Below are 19,391 nucleotides of genomic sequence, written 5' to 3'. Positions count from 1 at the left end.
TATTGCACTTGAATGTCACAAGCATGTACTTCCTTCGCCAAACAATAAAAGTCTATTTTTGCTATTTTGGTCGGTTCCCAAAAAAAACCATCTTTCACTTTTATTATAAATGAAAATAAGTCTTATATTCTACTCACTCATGTCACTCAAAATTTATAGGAGTATATAAAAGTGATATATATATACTCATATTCATCTTCTTCCCACGTTCCGTGAATAGCCAGGACATTGAGGAATATCTAGAAAGACATTTCGGGAATCGGTTTGATTTTATCTCTGTTTCCGTTTGTAGAAAGGAGGCCCTTCCACTATGCATCGTCGGATCACCAAGGCAGTCCCTGTTCGAAAAGTGGGTCTTACTGTCAAGCTCCCTTGTGCCTTTGCACTTAAGGGCCAATCTCCGTCCAGCCTGAGAAAACCTTTGCACGTCTCCGTTACCTTTTTAGGAGGCCTACGCCCCATAGAAACTGTCTACCTGAGACTATCCCTTAGCATGTAGGTCCTGACATAATGTTATAATTCTTTATCAGATTCTAATATTATTAACCGATTTGCGCATATATGCATAAATATCTCTCATTATCATAGCGGATCTTCCAAAAAATAGAGTTTGTGTCGAATAAAGTATGTACTTCGACTCTCTTGTGGACTCTCTTGTGCTAGAACTTCGGCGCGGAAATCTAAGGGGTCACAATCTCATTCGGTTTTTTTGAAACTTATACTTGTAGCATAACATAAATATTTATTTTAGAAAATAAAATATAGAAGAACATTCTATATTTGTTCAAAATAGGATCATCTATTTCCTATAGAACCTATCACTAAAATCCCCTCCACAAAATTTTTCCTCCATTATTCTATACATTTCTTAAAATTGATGTGAAATAAACTTTGGACTCCTATTCTGGGATGAGGGTGCTTTTTATCAAAAAATTAGTACTGCTTCCTAGCTCACAGTAATTCATCCACTCCACCGAAGATAAGATCATTTCTACACAAAAAAATACTATAGTTTATTAAAATCTTCGATGAACTCAAAGCGATATTCTTTTAGTCGACGAAGGGAATATAGTCTATTAAAAGATTTTTATATTTATATTTATTAATTGAATCGAATATTTTTACGTGCATTGCACATTTCTACTAGTCCATGCGAATTTTTCAATGGAAAAGAAGATAGCTTAATGTCTTGATTGAATATAACGTGAATTTAACTTAACGTGTATACCTGTGATTTTACTGAATTGGATGGCATACCAATTTATGATTATTATAGTAGTATATCAATTAACAAACCAATATCTCAAAACCTTATGGTGGCGACGAAATCAAACAAACCCAAGAATGACAATTCTACGGAAAAAGGGTTTTCAGTATAAAAATAAATAAATAAATAAAGTAAGTCATTAGTTTGAAAATCAAAATGTATGTAATGTGATTTTCAGAAAATGACGGTATTATCAAAAGCAGTAATCATTATAAATAAAACGCGTACAATTTTTGGCTACGATATATGACTAGGTCCAATAATAATTGTAAGACATGGTACTACTACTTACTGATCGTACAATTGCCTCTTTTTTTCTATGTGACAAATTTGATATCATTATTGACTATTCGATTGTGACATCAAGAATATTCCACTCGTATGCAATAAATAGTCTACAAATTAAATAAAAATAACCATACTTATTAGTAGAGATAAGGATGAGTATGCTATATTAATTTTCAAACTAAATCAAGTTGGACCAAAAATCAAATGTTGGATTCAGCACATTTTATTTGCTACAATTGCAATTACACCATTACTCTCTAAATTTGCAATTGCTCGTGTGTTCAAATTTCTTTCCATTTATTGACCCTATTTATGTGTTCCAAGAGAACCAGAACACGAATCCGCAACTGTGACCAACGATTTTCGCCTTTTCATTCCATATCCGTAGTCGACTGTTTCAAACCGAAACCATGTTTTTACAAGGGACGGTTCCAGTTCCAGTTCCAAAACAAAACTCAAGCTGACAACTTTGGATCACCAATTACATATGCAAATTTTGTAAGAAATCAAATTTCAAATATTTTACGTTCTTCCACTACATTTACAACTTGAAAATCTCCAAACTAGATGGGAAGAAAAGTTTCCAACTTTGTATAAGAAAATCCAAATCCAATTAAGAAAAATCAAACATTGGAACTCATTTTATGATATTAAGAACCGTGGGCGATGATATGAAATCACAAGTCACAAGATCCGGGGTTTGGCGATATTTGCCTTCCTTGTGGAGCATTCAATAACGCTTCTTTCACCATTTCCGTCAATTGTGAATGCTCAAGGCCCTCAAACTTTCCTTCTTGAGTTCGACATTACCAGATAGAGTACTTCATGAAATTTCTTCAGCAAATATAATGTCATAAACATATTGCACTGCACGAGCGAAAGCAAATACTGGTGATTGAATATCAAACTCTACAATATTAGTTAAGCTTATGAACATTTGAACCCATACTAATCCTGCAATGAAAATTCTGATTTTAAGAATTTACAAATGCGTCTTCTAGAAAGTTCAGTTACCTTCGTCTCGGGGGATATTAGGTTGATCTACCAAAAGCTGTTGAAGTGCCCCTAAGTCAGCACTTGCACTGAAAAGATAAACCCACCAATGGACTCATCAGAACAGAAAGAGCGCAAATTTTTAAAGAGAAAATAATGAAAGCAAACACAAGACATGAACAAAGAACACGTATCATTCTTAGACTAAAACGATCAATAAAAAGCAGCAAAGTTAAAGACTAAAGACCGGATGCAAACTTCAAGTCAACTTGTTTGAACAAGGAATTACACTTACTAAATCGTACAAGGAGTAAAAGTCACAGAGAGAGTCAACAACAAAGCATGATATCAAAGATTAGAGGTTTGATTTAAGTTCATTCTTCATTTGTATAAATCAAGTTTCTAGCTTGTCTGAACCAACATAGTCATAATTGATAGGACCGGGTATTAAAAAAAAAGCATACTTGATTGTTTACCATGACATACTCCAAACTAAAGACACTACTATACCATCTTTCCAGAAGGCCATGGAAGGAGGCATAGGTTCTCGCTAGATGGTATTTAGGCAAGCATTAACCTGGGTTTCAGTGCAAGGGCGGGGAGCGCAGATACCAGAGATAATTTAAGAAGGTACCTGATAACAAAAAAAAAACCCATCATGAAGAGTAATTGGTTCAGAGAAAATTTTCTTTTCACGGAGAGTAATTGGTTAATGCATTGCCTAAACATAAGACTATGGATCATGAGAAAAAACAGAGCCTACCTTTAAGTATAATTCCTTAAAGATTGTACGAGATAGCATGTAAAACTACTACTAGTCTAAACGGCAATTATGTCAATTTTAGAGCACCAGCCGTACGTCTACAATACTGAAGCTAACTATTAATAGCCCACAAGATGTCTCATACTGGAAATAATTATAAGAACAATCTACAACTTCAACTACAATAGGAATTTACAACTAACTTAAATTCAAATTTCAAAGCATAAGAAATAGGTCCATGTATGATCAAGGCTTGATTAGTGTTCAACTTTTTGGGAAAAAAGGTAAACGAATAAAACAACATAAGCGGTATATAGAGTTGTGATATCCTTACTCTGATCGATGCATTTCTTCAAGAAGTCTAAGTCCTTCTATGCAATCTGCAAGAGTTGGTTTTACTCCAATCTGTTGCTTCAGTTGTTTTGCAGTCATCTGGGCAGACCCCACTTTCGCAAGCTGCTTGCTATCACGAACCACCTTCTCAAGGGAAGAAACAATCCCACCAAATTCTTTCCTAAACAAAAATTTACCCTTTAGGCCCAACATTCCTTGCAATATTAACCAACTTCCTCACTCCACTTATCAAGGAAAATGCAATGCTAATCAAAAATTACAAAATGCAACACAACAGCTGAACCTATGTGTAAGTTATTATAATCAAGAAGCATCTGCAAACAAATTCCTTCATATATTTCTTTCAATATACATAACAATACACATAATAGATAATAATAATAATAATAATAATAATAATAATAATAATAATAATAATAATAATAATAATTAAAACACACACATGCAAAAACAGCTTACTAAGAAAATAAAACAGAAATCAGTAACAAAATAAATAGATGGCACTACATAGTGTTGTTGATGGAGAGGAGGATAGTTTGAAAGGAATCCATCTGCTTTGCCAGCACAACACCTTCTATGCCCTCAAAACATCTCAAAATTTCATAGTTTTGCAAATTTTGGATCGCCTAAAATATCAATTAATCAATAAACATCTCCAGAAATCGAACAATTAAATACATGAACTGAAGAGAATGGTACCTGAAGCCTCTGGATGATGGAAGATGCATTAGAAAATTGGGAAATAAGTCGAGACTGAAGCTCTTCCCATCGGCTAGTTTCATCCTTAATTTTCCGGAATTGTCTCTGATATTTTTTCACTATTGACTCCATCCTTCCCAGCTCAAACTCGTTTCCTTCCAATCTAACAATATATTAGTAAAAGAAAAGTTTTGGGATTACACAGTTGCCACTTAGGCGGGAAAAAAGTTGATGTGTTGGGCAAAAGACTGACTTCTTCGGCATTGCATGAATTTACAATCATGATATTTATAGTCACGACTCATAAATTTTTGGAGAAGACACAATTCGAACTCTTAGTAATGAATCCCAATCCGAGCTCATAATACCCAATCCAAATTACTACTATGAAATACCCCCAATTCAAGTAATAAATTCAAAACAAATGGTTTGAGCATTACATAAAGCCAATTACTGTGAATTAACCCCAATTCAAGTCATAAAATTATCGGCCCCAGTTCAAGAACAACTTTTTTACTATTTTAATCTTTCAATTCAATGTTAGGATACAAGAGGAATAATATATATAAAAAATTCTTACCAATTTTTCGTAATAGGTGTGGAGCTTCAAGCTTTTCAATATTTCTTCATGGAGGATGCAGAAGGGGGGCTGAATAGGGGGAGAGACAGAGGCGTGGCCGGCTGGCGTTGGAGAACTCCGGCGTGAACGATGCAGAGTTATCCAAACCTTTTTCAATTTGGGCTTTCTCTCTCTGCTTATTTCCTCAAATTATTTCAGGCCCAAATTATAACACTCGTATGCCCAACTAAATTTTAATACTCGAATTTCTATTCTTATCAAATGTGTCATTATATACTTTTATTAAGTATTAAATATATTAGTTAGTTTAGACCCAATATATTGATATCGTGTCTTATTTTTTTTAAATCATAACACCAAATTAGTGTAAAGAAAATAAAATAGGTCGTTTATCACTAGTAAGGAATAATTGCTAAATTTTTAGGCGGTCGGCGCAAATATTACAGGCGAAGAGTGGCAGCGGCAGTGTTAGCTCTAATTTGCAAAAACAAACTAAATCAACCGTAAATTAATATTAACAATAATTATAATGATAAATATTATTATAAAGTCTATAGTTTATAGCATTTTACGAGATTGATTAAAAATGAAAATTCATGCATATATTGGATAGATAGATACAAATGATTGACAATAGTACGATTGTTTGAAATCCATACACAATACACAAATTAAATCAGTCAAATGACACAATTGTTACAAGTTTCAATTCCAAACGACAATAGTAGTCATATTCTCAAAAGCCGGTGTGACTTTCTTGTGTAAGAACAACTCCAGTTCCCTCAGTGTTACCTCGACCACGACCTCCACGACGACCTCTCCCTCTTCTTCCACCTCGACCTCTGCCTCTCCCTGGAACAACAGTGGTGCCAGTTGGTGTCGTGGATTGTAGTGGCACCTTACGAGGTCTCCCAATTTTGGCCTGAAAGTTGAGTAGTTATTTCACAAGACTTAGATATCAAACTAAATACCAAATATGTATAGTATTGATAGTTGCTTACCTGTGGTTTAGGTGGCAATTCAACAGTATCATTTTTGCAACTCCTAGAGTTGTGGCCTTCTTGCAAGCAATTCTGACAAGTCATCGCACATATTTTCATAAGACTGTTGGGGTGTAATGGATCCCTCCCTCTCACCTTCTTAGGCATACCCGACATCTTTCTAACAGGTGGTAGAACAACAGGATAGCCTTCTGCAGACGGCCATAGTTTCTCTCCATTCAAAGCTGGCAGCCCATAACCATAAGCTAACTTGTACTTACTCACTGAAAAGTACTCATGAACATAGTCATCCACATATCATGCTTTAGGAAGTTAATAACAACACATCCATGCACACAAGGGATTCCAGTTAACTCCCATTTCCTACAACCGCATTACCTCAAGGAAGGAGTAACAACAAACATGTCCTGGAAGTGTCTAACTTCAAATATCCCACCTACTGAAGGAATAGTTGTGCAGTTTCTACTCTCATAAATCATACTATCAATTTTCTTCCTCACTTTTGGACATATGCTTGAACTCTTCTCAGCACTCTCAATGTCTACATTCTTCCTATACAACCTCTCCATCAGTGCAGTTCTAATATCCCCAAGCATGTGTATAATGTGTTTACTCCTTGCCTCAAGAATTTATGCGTTGAAACATTCACATACATTGTTTAGAATTGCATCAGAGCGTTGAAGTGGAGTGAGAAAGGCCTTACAGAATCTGTTGGGGTTCTTGTCCATCAGATCAGCATAAGTCTGCCCATCTTCTTTCTCTAACTCTTCACATGCACCATCATACTCCTCCATGTATGTACTTCTAACTAGCTTCCAGAAAAGCTGCTTCAATGCTGGGCCTTTGTGAGTTTTCTTCCAATTTGCATAAATATGTCTGGCACAATTTCTATGCTCAACCATTGGAATAAGCTCTTTCACTGCATTCTCAAGCCCCTGCATTAAAAAATTAAAAAAAAAATGTACATTGTTATATGTCGATTAGTACAGTACAATACACTACATGCATGTCCAGAATTCACAATATACCTTTTGCTGGTCACTTATGATTGTAATCCCCAATCCTTCTTCCAAGTTCAACTCCTCAGCCAGAATTTTAATGAACCAACTCCAACAGACCTCATTTTCAACTTCAACCACAGCCCATGCTATAGGGTACATCTGATTATTACCATCTGTCCCTACTGCTGACAGTAGGATCCCTCCTAAGTAGGTCTTCAGGAAAGCACCATCTAACCCAATGACTCTCTTACATCCCTCCATGAAACCCCTTTTTAATCCACTGAATCCAATATACATTGTTTTAAACACAGCACCCACATCCACATGCACTTCAAACCTGCCCTCTTTGTCAGATCTACACAACTCCAATGTGTAGCTCCTTAACTTTGCATAATGCTCTTCCACAGTGCCAACCAACAAATCAATGGTCTTCCTCTTAGCATGATACAACATCCACTTTGTTGCATCAAAAGCATATTGTTGCATTAAGTCTCTACCCAAATCTTTGCAACTCATAGATGGATTAAGCCTAAAGGCATGTAAATATTTCCTAGCAATCCAACTAGATGTCACAATCTTATTCTTCATAGCTATAGGACAAGTGTGAACATCAATCAATTTTTTTATTACCACAACACCATTTTTAGAAACCAAACTACCTGAACACCACCATTCGCAAGGCTTTTGACAAGCTGCTTCAAATTGTTTCTTGTTTGCTCTCTTGAAATGAATCTGCCATCCATTTTCAACTGCATTATCTGTGATTGCATCTCTAGCTTGATAACCATCAACAAAGCCCATGCCCACAGATAATTTCATCAGCTTGTGATCACACCTGGGATCATACATTACCTTAGCATATCTGTCCCTAATTCTTCTAGCTTCATCTTCAAAATCAGTTGAGTCTGAGTATATGGCATCTTCTTCAGAATTTTCATAGTCTGATACATAGTCGCTGTTCTTACCTCCATCAACCAACCCCAGAAACATGTCATCAGTCATAACAAACACCTCTTTCTGTTTCAGTTTCCTCCTGCCTTGTGTGTATTCTTCATCTTCAGAAACTAACTCCTCAGCATCCATCTCATCATCTGTTTCCTCCTCTTCACAAGATGGTATATAACTTCCATCTTCATCACTGTCATCAAATCCCTCCCAAGCTTCATCACCTACTACCTCACAAGCTCCAGCACCTAGTCCCTGACCTGCCCCTTCTAACACACATTATGTCCCAATCTTACTCACAGATGCACTTTTCTCATTCATGCTCTTAGATGAACTTCTAGAGCCTCTCTCAGTCATGCTCACAGATGAACTTCCAGAGCCTCTTTCAGTCATGCTCCTAGATGTACTTCTAGAGACTCTTTCAGTCATGCTCCTAGATGCACTTCTAGAGGCTCTCTCATCCTGCCTCCCACATGCACTTGTACAATCAACAACTAACTCTTCTCTAGATTGGAACAAACTCTTCTATACACTCTTTTCAACATTCTTCTTAAGTATCTTTTCAATAGTATCTTCAACAACTTTATTCTTCCCATTTTTCACAGTTGTTTCCTTCTTTCTCTTTGTGATAGAATGTATGTTACTCTTCACCACAGACTCAACCTTAGACTTCTTCACAGAGTGAATAATATTCTGCTTCTTACTACCTTCACCACGCAAACTCTCTACCACACTAGTTCCCACAGATTTGTCCTGCTTACCCTTTTGCCCATCAACAACATACACTTTGCACATGTGAGTTCTGACTTCCTTTAAACGAGATATCATTTCCATCACCTCAACATCACCTTTTATGTCTATTTGTTCTATTGACCATGGCTTCTGAAAGGTAAGCCTCTTCCACCTTTGAAACCCTAACTTGTTCAATTCATCCACCAAATCAAAATAACCAAACCTATCAAGATCAAAATCACCACCTACTGCTGCAAGTGATCCACCTTCATTTCTCTCAAACTTCCCATCGGGAATAAACTGCTCCCCATGATGAAAAAAATTGTCAAATGGCTTCCTTATAGATTCAAAAATAAATCTTAATCAAATTTAAAGCAAACGACGATGCAATTGGGGACAAAATATGACTAACTAAAGCCAACATAACTATACTACATCATGACCATTTACCATTTCTCCAAAAAGATTAAACAACAACAAATGTGGGGAACATGGGGAACGATATAATCAAATTAATCAACAAAGAAGATTGGTTGTCACACTTACGGGTTCACTGACATCGCGCAGCTCGTCGCTTCAGGAGAGGAAACCCTAGCAGCTCGTCGCTTCTGGAAAGGAAACCCTAGCAGCTCGTCTTCATCGCCGTGGTCACCGTCGCAACCTTTGTCGCCGTCCTCATAGTTGAACTGGTGGGCTAGAGCGTCGTGCTATAGAGTGTTGATGGGAGTGTCGATTTGGGAAGAGTTTTGGAATGTCGATTTAGGGTTCCAATTTGGGGGGATAATTTGGGAGTGTTGATTTTGGAGTGAAAAACGATTAAGTGTGGAATTTTAATCGCCTCACCAACTCATCGCCCACTAAGCAATTTAACGTCCACTAAGCAACCACATCAGATAAAAATATGCCACGTAAGCAACCTAATTGCCCGAGAACCCGATATGGGAAAACGGCAACACGAGGTTAAGTTCATGACATTACACGATACTTTCAAAGTTAATGGGAAAAACCAGAAAAAAGGTGAAAGTTAATTACTTTAGGAGCAGTTACCCCAAATATCTAATGTACTCGCATATCATCAAAATATCAATAAAATTGGATTTGAAAAACTATACTCACGAACTCAACAATTAAATCACTAGAATACATCTAACAGGGCCGGGCCTTACATATTGCAAAATGCAAATATAGGCTTTGCACATAACTCTTAAATTTGTGGTCTCCCAAATTTATAAAACAACTACTATCTTAATATTTCTATCAAAATAATATAGATATTATTGTCTCTTTTTTTTCCCCATCTAGGGCCTCAGAATTATTAGGGTCAGCTCTATTAATCAAGTGATTGTATCGTACACAATTATAAACAACAATAGCATACAAACACTATTTTAGACTTTTAGACAACCAACTAGCGATACAATGTGAAATCGATTAAATGTAACACAATACACTACGTTTACCGAGTAATACAATAGCAAATAGTACTATAAATAGAATATAGCTACATCTAAAACATTTAGTAATTCTTAGTCGAATATGTGTAGCGGTGGGGCCCGATCAATAATTTTGTCTTCTTTGTTTTTTCCAACACCATTAATTCTCATCAACCAAAATCTTTCAATCTCTCTTGCACTTCTTCCTGGAACTCTTCCTGCTATTAAATCCCACCTAATTAACAAAATACCATCATAATTATAAGTTGATCACATTCATAATCATATATAGAAAAACAACATCTTTTAAAAATATGGAGTAATTAATACTATATGATATAAATAATTAGTAGCTAGGAGTACTTCTTACTTGTCTCCCACTAGCTTGTGCATTCTGCATATCATATCTTCTTCTTGTTCTGTCATCTTTATCAATTCCCACTCAACACTGCTTGCCTCTGCATCAACAAACCAAGATTTAGAGACAGAAAGAATTAAAGAATAAAAAGAAAGAAAAAAGAGAGAGAACCATTTTGAGTTGTGGGATGCTTCTGATGAGTGCCACACTTATCCATATGAATAAATTGAATAGTACAAGTAATTTATGCTACATGCTTTGGAAGTCAACTGATATATATAGAAAACCAAAAAATATCATTGTAAAATAACAATATTATTATTCTATATTTTTATAAGAAAGAGAAAAAGTAGTTAATTTGGTGAGATTGGGGGTAGAAAGGGAGTTGCTGTTGCGACCAACCAAAATATGTGGTGACATGAAATTTTATTTATTTATTTGGAGCATTTTAATAAATATTACCTCATTCATATTCAAGTTTTTTTGGACAATTGTTATAACATAGGATTCTTGATGTGTCCTACTACTTACGTGTCGTTTTTTCTGAAACAACTCGAATTTTGATGTAAAATTAAGAAAGTATGATAAAGATAATGAGAAAAGTGTTTTAATGAAAAATGGTCCCGTCTGAAATAAATTTTCTTAAATACAAAGTTTTTATTTATTGGGGATGGACCAAAAAATAAAGAAATTCTATTTTTAGGGGACGGATGGATAACAAGGTTGTGATTCGTGAAGTAAATACTAGACTACTTACTCCCTCTGTCTCAGTTTAAAAGTAAGATTTAGTTATGACACGTGTTTTAAGAAATTGTTGGAATGCGTAATAATTGAAGTGATAGAGTGGTTGTTGGAGTGAATAATAATTGAAGTAAGGTAGTGGATAGTGTGACCCTTTTGACTTTTTGTATGCTTATGATTTTGTTTTGTTTTATTTTTATGAAAGTAATGGTATTTGAGTGTAAATTTGATGAATAATGAGGTTAAATTTTATGTCCAAATATGGTAGATTCTAAATGTGACTTTTAAACTGGGACGGACTTAAATGATAAAATGTGGCTCTTAAACTGAGACGGAGGGAGTATTTGGTAAAGTTTCTATTAATATTTTATAATTTAAATTTTTAGTCCAAATTTTATTTATCAATGACTTACTTTTTCAGATGTGAAATTCAATGTAAAAATAAAAATATCTCGACAATACAATTCTAATAATATGTGAGATAAAAATTCAACTTCCACTGACAAAAGGAAAAAGTAAAGTTTTATAACAACAATTATCATTCTTTCCAGATATATTTTTAAATTTTACATCAGACTTAAGTGAATTTAGTTGTTAGGTAACGAAATTTGGACTATGCTAGAGTTCGAACCGAATTATTAGCTATTGAAATTTGGGCAATGTCAAATTCTAAAAAATAGTAATGTTTAGTTTTTACTACACATAAGTTAAAATTTCAAATTCTCAAATATTATATTGTTAAACATTAATCATGAAATATAAAATTACAATAATGTACTGTACTTAAATGTTATCAAAGTGATCATAGGCCCAAAGGTCTGAATGTGGGGTCGTTCCCGATAATAATATGCAGTATAATTTTGGAAGGTTTATCTATTTATAATAGAGATTAATAGGGCCCATTTTCTGTCATATTAATATTGATATAGATGAGGAAATAGACGTTGAACATATCTTCTTTCAACCAGTCATTTTTGGATTTGTGCTTGCAATTAAAAACAGAGATAAGACTTATTATAAATTTTATACTCGTCATGTTATTTCAGATCCACGCAATTACTACTTATCATCTATTTTATTTAAATATTTAGATATGAATATGATCATTGATTTGATTTATAGTCAGGACTTTATAAAATTAAAAACCAAATTGTACGAGCTTGTAATAAAACAATTAAATGTACCACTGATCTGGAGATATACATATGTACTGTTTTTTTTTGGTCTGAATTTGTTGTTGTGATGCGGCTACTAGGGTGAGTCTAGAATATTGTTGGATTGTGTGCAGTTATTGTTGTTTTGGATATCTGCTCGTCACTACTTCTTGCTATTAGAGCATCACGATGTGATGCTCTATTAAGAGCCACAATCATTACCACATCAGCATCAGCATCAGCATGTTTCTTCTTTTTTGTAACGGTGGAGCTGTAGTGGTACCCTAGTGTTTATCCATTTTTCATTTCAATTTAAATATTATTATTTTTAATTATTAAAATATTAAAATATATTATATTAAACACCACAAATGCAAAAAAAACTACATTACTTAATTAAAAAAACTACATCATACTTAGCTTAAAAAAACTACATTAAACTAAATTACTAAATTAAAAAAAAACCTAACTAGTCATCTAAATTTAACTTTTGGCTCAAATTCTTGATCATCTTTTCAGTCATATGCCGTTTTTCCGGATCGGTTTCCTGATGAAGGCTATTTTAGGCGTCAAGTATAAACCTATACTCAACCACCTCGCGAAAACCTCTGAACTCCTCGATCGTTGAGGCCATGAGCTGAGCAGACGGAGGAGGCGCAAACTGGGGGGGGGAGGATCCAGATGCGGTCGCCTTCGCCTTCCCTTTGGCCTGGGCTTTGGCAGCCTTGGTGCCAATGGGCCGTCTAAAAGTAGACGTAGGCGTGCCGGAACTCCCTTCCGGCTCAGCGTTCAGATCTACAGGAGATGGGTCGTTGCTCGTGTAACCGCCAGTGGCGGTGTTCTTCGTCCGCTTCGCAGCCGAGGATCCAACCGGTATCCCTCCGTTGAACTTCGCCTTGTCCTTCAAGATCAGCCAAACATTGTCCATCTTGAACTACCCGAACTGCTTATGGTACTCGGACATCGACTTCTTGAGGACATCCTCCAAGGTCTCACCGCTGCCCCTTGCGTCCATGTCCTGTTGTAGATATAGCAGAAGTTGTTGACGTGGAGCTTGATCCGATCCCAACACTTGCGCAGCTGAACCTTGGACCGCTTGTAAGCCCAAATCGGTTTCACCTCGTTGTATCTGGCCTCAATGCGATCCCACATCCTGGACGAAGTCTGGTTGTTGGCACATATCGAATCCTCCGATATATCGACCTAACACTGAGCCACCTTCACGTACTCCTCCAACTCGTAGTCAGTACGCCCTGTTGCGTACTCTTCGTTGGGCGCGTTGGATGGGAGTGGGACTGGGACGGATGGCGCATTTTCCTTCCGTGCCATCTTCTTCTTCTTCCTCGGTGGCTCAGGTGCAGGAGGTTGCTCACAACTAAGCTCCATGTCCTCAACCCGATACGCATCGGTGTTGAAGAACAGATCGAACTCCGAGTTCGAAACGTAAGTGGACTCTACAGATCCCGGTGTCTCGACCCGGTAGTCTTCGTGGCCGGGCCACCGGGCGCCACCGCCGCCTCCGCCGCCAAACATCGGCATATCGTCGTCGACACCATGGAGGTTTGGGAATTGACTCGGATCCAATCTTGAAAGTGTGAAAATGAGAAAAGAGAAGATAAAGTGAGTAGAGTAGAGAGTGTTGGAACGTGAAAAGTGAATTTAGGATTGGGTATTTATAGTGGTGTAATTAGGGTTTAAAGAATTTTTTTAAAAAAAGAAAAATAGCCCAAAAATGCACAGATCGGACTCGGACGCGAGGCTGCAATGGATGCCCGATGGATCGGGCGCGAGATCGGGACGACCGAACTTTCGGTCGCGCGGCTCGGGCTCGGGCATTTGCAATGGATGCCCGACGATGCCCAAGCCTGATCTCGGGCGATCGGGCATCCATTGTGGATGCTCTTATAAACTTAACTCTAAATAATACTCTTTCCATCTCATAAGAATATGTATTTTTAATTGGGCATAGATTTTAATACAAAATTAGTAAAATAATTAAAATATTATTAGTAGAGAATGAGTCTCACCTTATTGGAGAGAAAAGAATGTCCAAATTTATAACGTATATATTCTTGTGGGACAGATTAAAAAGAAAAGAGTGCATATTCTTGTGGGACGGGAGAGTAGTAAAATTTATTCAAATTGTAAAACTTAGATGTTACTTGTTAGAAGAGATTTTGGGTTCAAACCACCTATCTAACTATCTCGAAGACATAGTTGTTACCTCAAGATTGGAATGAATCTGACATAGGGTTGAATAGAATTATACACACGAGATATATCATAGTATATGAATGAATGATAATTGATATACTACCAAAAATACAGTGATTTAGCGAAAGTGAACTTAGTAGTAAGATAAACTACGTTCAAACGCATGACCTAAGTAATTAGAAAGGTAGTGAACTAGTTATATAGTAGTACTACTAAATGTTTGAGGGGGTTAATGGATCTACTAATTCGAATTTTGTGGAGATTTATATAGAATTAATTAAGTCTTTACATTTGACGGTTTGGTTTATTAGAGAAAATAATAATGAGATGTAGTCAGAGTTGTAAGATTATTTTAGTTAGAGAGAATGACTGAGACTAATGATCACATACTCCCTCCGTCGATGAATAGGAGTCTTATTTCTTTGTTGCACGAGCTTTAAGAAATGTTAAGAAAAGTGGGTGGAAGAAAGTTAGTGGAATAAGAGTCTCATTTGTATATAGTATTAGTTTAAAATAATATGTGAGTGGAATGAGTTCGTGAAATGTGGGTCTCTTTACCATTTAGTAATTATGAACCGAGACTCCTATTCACGTACGGACTAAAATAAAAAACGGAACTCATATTCACAGACAGAGGAAATAATGATCTACTTAGGATTGAGCTATGAAATTCAATTTCATAAACAAAATAAAATTTAATTCCGATAATAATATAATCTTGCAAATTGAACCATGATACAATTAATCAATCAATCCTATTTGATAAAAATTGATTCTTTCCAATAAAATCGAATTTCACTAGACCATGTATATAAGCATTGATTAAAGTTTGATATTTATACAGGTAAATACATAACTTATGTAAAATGTTCCACCTATGTTTCATATTTATACAAAAAGTTTCAAGCTTACATAAATCATACTACAAAAAGTTTTACTTGTGTTACAATTTAGTACATTCTTTTATATAAAATTAAACGGTGTTAACTTTTTTATCTATGTGAAGTACAAAATATTTCATTGTTGTTTCACGTTGGTACAAAGAGTTTTATGATTGTTTCATATTGGTACAAAAAGTTTCATCATTATTTAATGGTTTGTGCGTCACATAAGTAAAAAGTTAATAACATCCAAACACATATAACGGAATGTACTAAATTGAAACACAAATGATTTTTTTTAAGATTTATACTCCCTCTGTGAAATGAAAAGTTTTCCTTTTTAGTTTGTCCCATTAAAAATGAAACGTTTTCTAAAATGGAAACAACTCTATCTCTACTTTTTCATCTCTCTTACTTTACTCTCTCTTCATTAACTCACAAAACAACACTATATAAAAACACGTGCCGATTCCTAAATGTTGCATATTTAATGGGACGAGGGAGTATAAGTCCATCCACAACGCTGTCACTAACCGTCCTTTAAATTACTATTCGCGGGCCCCACTGTACTTTTTTACTTCATCTCTTAACTAAGGGAAATGAAGATGATTTGGGAAGAATAGATGTGTAGTTGTGTGTGAAATGATGATGAATTAGGAGTATTTATAGAGCAAAAAAATAAAAAATAAAAAGGAAAACGGCTATAAAACGGTAATATTACCGTTTGCCAATTTTTAATTTTTTTAATTCGAATTTTAAAAAAAATGATTTACTGCGTCAGTGTGACGAATCCCACTCGCGGATGAGGATGAATTAGGAGTATTTATAGAGTAAAAAAAATAAGAAATAAAAATAAAAAGGAAAAATGCTATAAAACGGTAATATTACCGTTTGCCAATTTTTAATTTTTTTTAATTCGAATTTAAAAAAAATGATTTACTGCGTCAGCGTGACTAATCCCACTCGCGGGCCGGTGAATGGGTGTCACGCATGGCCTGGAAGCTCGCCACGTCGCGGGAGCGCGTGGCGAGACGTCTCACAACGGGTCTCGGAGGGACGGGCCATCCGGCGGGACGGTGACGGGACGAGACGCTGCAACGCGTCCTGCCACCATTCCGTCAAGGAGGAACGAAATACGGGCCACCCACGTAACGCGTTGCGAGTGACCTAAACTTCAAACTTTTTGTATAAATATTAAACAAAGGTGGAATATTCTGTAGTACTAGTCATTTATTTGCACCAATGAAGCAAACATCACCAAACAAAACCAAACCAAACTTAGATCATCTTTGTCCAATAATCGACAAGCAGAAGATAAAATGGATAACTCTAAGAGCATCCGCAGCTGTTGAAGGACGGCATCCGTCCGTCCGTGCCAGCGGCACGACACCCGCTGTCCGTCGCTGCGCTCTCGCCGCTGGCACGGCGCTGCTCGATGCATCGAGCACATCCGTGCCAGCGAGCAGCTGACGTGTCCTCCTCTGATTGGCCAACGGCAATACCGTTGGCAATTTTTTTTTAAAAAAAATCGGATTTTAATTAAAAAATCTGATTAAAAATGAAAAAAATATTTTCCCACTTTCCAAAAAATTATATCCGTTTTCTCCCCACTTTTAATTTATTTTTCAATTTTTTTCCTCAAAAATTCACATTTTATCTATAAATACCCCCACTTCCACACAAAAAAATTCACATCACACTACACAATTCTCATCTAAATTTTCTCATTTCCATTCTTACAATTCTCAATCTTTCTTTCACTCTTACAACAACAAAAATGTCCGACTCCGGCGATCGCCCCTCCGACTCCCGCGGTTGGAACCACGAATAGTTCTGCTCGCAACCATTTCCTAGTCCGGAAACGGAATTTTCGGCCTCTCCTCAAACCCAAAGTTCGCAAGCTCCGGGTGGCTATCGGCCTTACCCGGTGGACAACCAAGATGCCCTCAAGGGGCAATACGGGTGGGCACCCGAACCACCCGTACCTAGAGCGGGAGGGAGCGGCGACTCTTAAACTCCTCCTGATCCTACTCGTGGTGTCCGCACCCCGTACACTCCGGGGGAGATGGATCAATTATTTAAAGCGTTTTTGTCTATCTCCGAAGATGCGGAGATTGGCACGATCTAAAGAATATTGGGGGTAGAGCCGGATGAATAGTCTTCCACGGGGTATTTTTAGCCAATAATTATGTAATTTTTATTTTTAGGATTTTAATTATGTAATTTTTATTTTTTAGGAGTTTAATTATGTACTTTTTTATTTTTAGGAGTTTAATTATGTAATTTTTTTTATAATTTGTAATAGTAATTTGGATAATTTTAATGTATTTTAATATTGTGGAAATGTTTCATTAATTGACGTGAAAACTTGCGCTCTATTGATATACAGTAAATTACAGTGCCTTATTTGATTGTTTTAAATTGATTATGGAGCCTAAATTCTTGATTACCTTGCACAAGTTGCCGCCATCAGCCTGTTCTATTCCATTTTTTCTGTCCTGTTCTTCACCCCCGCATCAGAAATGTAAATCCTATGCGAATTTCTGTTTATCAACTGGCTGCGGAAATTTGAGCAAGACTCCATTTTTGGGCCACAATTTAATGAATATCGCACAAATTAGGTTAGGGCTGCAGAAAATAGGCGTTTTATGGCGTTGCTGAAGAAGGTGTTTATTCACTTGGTTTCAGGTTGACTCCCGAGGCTGAGATACTTTACCTCGAGGAGATGAAGATGGAAATTGTTGGTGATGTCGATTGATAAGCGGATTCTGCTGGAGAAGATTGCTCAATTGAAGAGTGATTTGGGGCTTCCATTGGAGTTTAGGGATACTATTTGTTTCAGCAACGGGACGAGGGCCTGCTCATTAGGATACTGATCTTGCAGTGTCTGAAGTAGAGCTTGCACAAGAGGAGAATAGATTGAGAGAGGTGGAAGAGAGAGATTTGTTTATTGATCGGGTGCCTAGGTTCAATACAGTTATGGCTTGCATTTTGCCTTATTCTGATTTGAGGTCTGGTAGCCCAGGAAAGGAAAAACATGTTTGTGGTGTTGTTCATGAGATCTTGACAAGAGAACACTTGTGGATCATTTAACCCATTTCCGGGAGGAATTTAGATTCTCCCAACAGCTAAGAGGCATGTTGATATGTTCTACATATCTCTCAAGGGGGATTCTGTATAGATAGAAAAGGCCAAGATGCTGCTTATCAAGGAGAAGCTTCGCGCACTTGTTAATGTTCCAAGATTCCCCAAGAGAAATGCTCCCAAGGACCGCCTCAGGTGGAGATGAAGGAACATGGCAAGAAGACATATCAGATGAAGAGTGATGATGATGATGACGTGCCTCCAGACTTCAATGATGGAGAAGACGAGCCATTGCCTAGAATAGAAAGGAGTATACCAACTGGTACACTTAATGGCACCAAGGAGAAGAGTGATGATAAAGTTCTTGCTCCTGTTTTACCAGATGGAACACCAAGAGAACGCCAGTAAATATGATGTTATTATTTCCACATATCAAGAGGCCTAACTCAAGGTGCTATATCAAACAATCGCCTTGTTAAAATTTGCTGTTGAGGACTCATTATCTTTTAGAAGGATCAATATTCATCAGGCATTCCAGTACTGCTCAAGAATATGAGAAATTAAAACACGGTTACTGCTTGTTTTGATCTCGTTATATATCCCTTCCAATTAGTTTTTTTATGCAATGTATTATGTATAACTTCTTATCCATGTGAAAATGCATCTTATTTTTTAGTGCACATAATCATATGATCTTGAAATTTATCAGTTTACCTACTTGCTCAAACCAGTGCATTGTTCATATAACTATTCTTATTCTAAAGTAAATGTCCACCTCATTATTCTCCATATGCTATAATGGGCCAAAGTCGTACAACGCAGATATATGGTTTGCACTTTTGTTAAAAGAATCAGAAAGTGTATCTTGTTAGTGGAATTTCATTGATTGAGGATATGGTTCGA

General features: G+C 36.4%; 2 protein-coding genes and 1 pseudogene across 4 annotated transcripts; 1 reads left to right on the top strand and 2 right to left on the bottom strand.

The window, feature by feature from the left end:
- Nucleotides 1–2,040: 2,040 nt before the first annotated feature.
- Nucleotides 2,041–5,120, bottom strand: LOC121802183 (uncharacterized protein At5g43822-like). Of its 3 annotated transcripts, none has more exons than XM_042201776.1 (7): nt 4,945–5,120; nt 4,365–4,527; nt 4,173–4,291; nt 3,646–3,825; nt 3,126–3,182; nt 2,570–2,637; nt 2,041–2,422 (listed from the first exon to the last, which is right to left on the bottom strand). In XM_042201776.1, exons 2-7 carry the CDS (start codon nt 4,494–4,496, stop codon nt 2,379–2,381), a joined length of 600 nt encoding a protein of 199 aa, XP_042057710.1. In that variant the 5' UTR covers nt 4,497–4,527; nt 4,945–5,120; the 3' UTR covers nt 2,041–2,378. The 3 variants fall into 3 exon arrangements, 2 of the variants coding, with proteins under 2 accessions (XP_042057710.1, XP_042057711.1); XM_042201777.1 differs by having other exon boundaries at nt 4,365–4,519; XR_006050748.1 differs by lacking the exon at nt 2,041–2,422 and having other exon boundaries at nt 2,574–2,637; nt 3,013–3,182.
- A 4,912-nt stretch (nt 5,121–10,032) lies between these two features.
- Nucleotides 10,033–10,781, bottom strand: LOC121803318 (MYB-like transcription factor ETC3). The gene is made up of 3 exons (XM_042203000.1): nt 10,586–10,781; nt 10,427–10,514; nt 10,033–10,291 (listed from the first exon to the last, which is right to left on the bottom strand). The coding sequence occupies exons 1-3, from the start codon at nt 10,629–10,631 to the stop codon at nt 10,150–10,152; spliced, it is 276 nt and encodes a 91-aa protein (XP_042058934.1). The 5' UTR covers nt 10,632–10,781; the 3' UTR covers nt 10,033–10,149.
- A 3,082-nt stretch (nt 10,782–13,863) lies between these two features.
- Nucleotides 13,864–19,189, top strand: LOC121803005 (annotated as a pseudogene).
- Nucleotides 19,190–19,391: the final 202 nt, after the last annotated feature.

This window comes from Salvia splendens, chromosome 5, assembly GCF_004379255.2.
Source record: "Salvia splendens isolate huo1 chromosome 5, SspV2, whole genome shotgun sequence".
In the NCBI taxonomy this organism is placed as follows: Eukaryota; Viridiplantae; Streptophyta; class Magnoliopsida; order Lamiales; family Lamiaceae; genus Salvia; species Salvia splendens.
The sequence above is the reverse complement of the archived record's forward strand: the minus strand, read 5'-3'. Positions and strand labels throughout refer to the sequence as shown.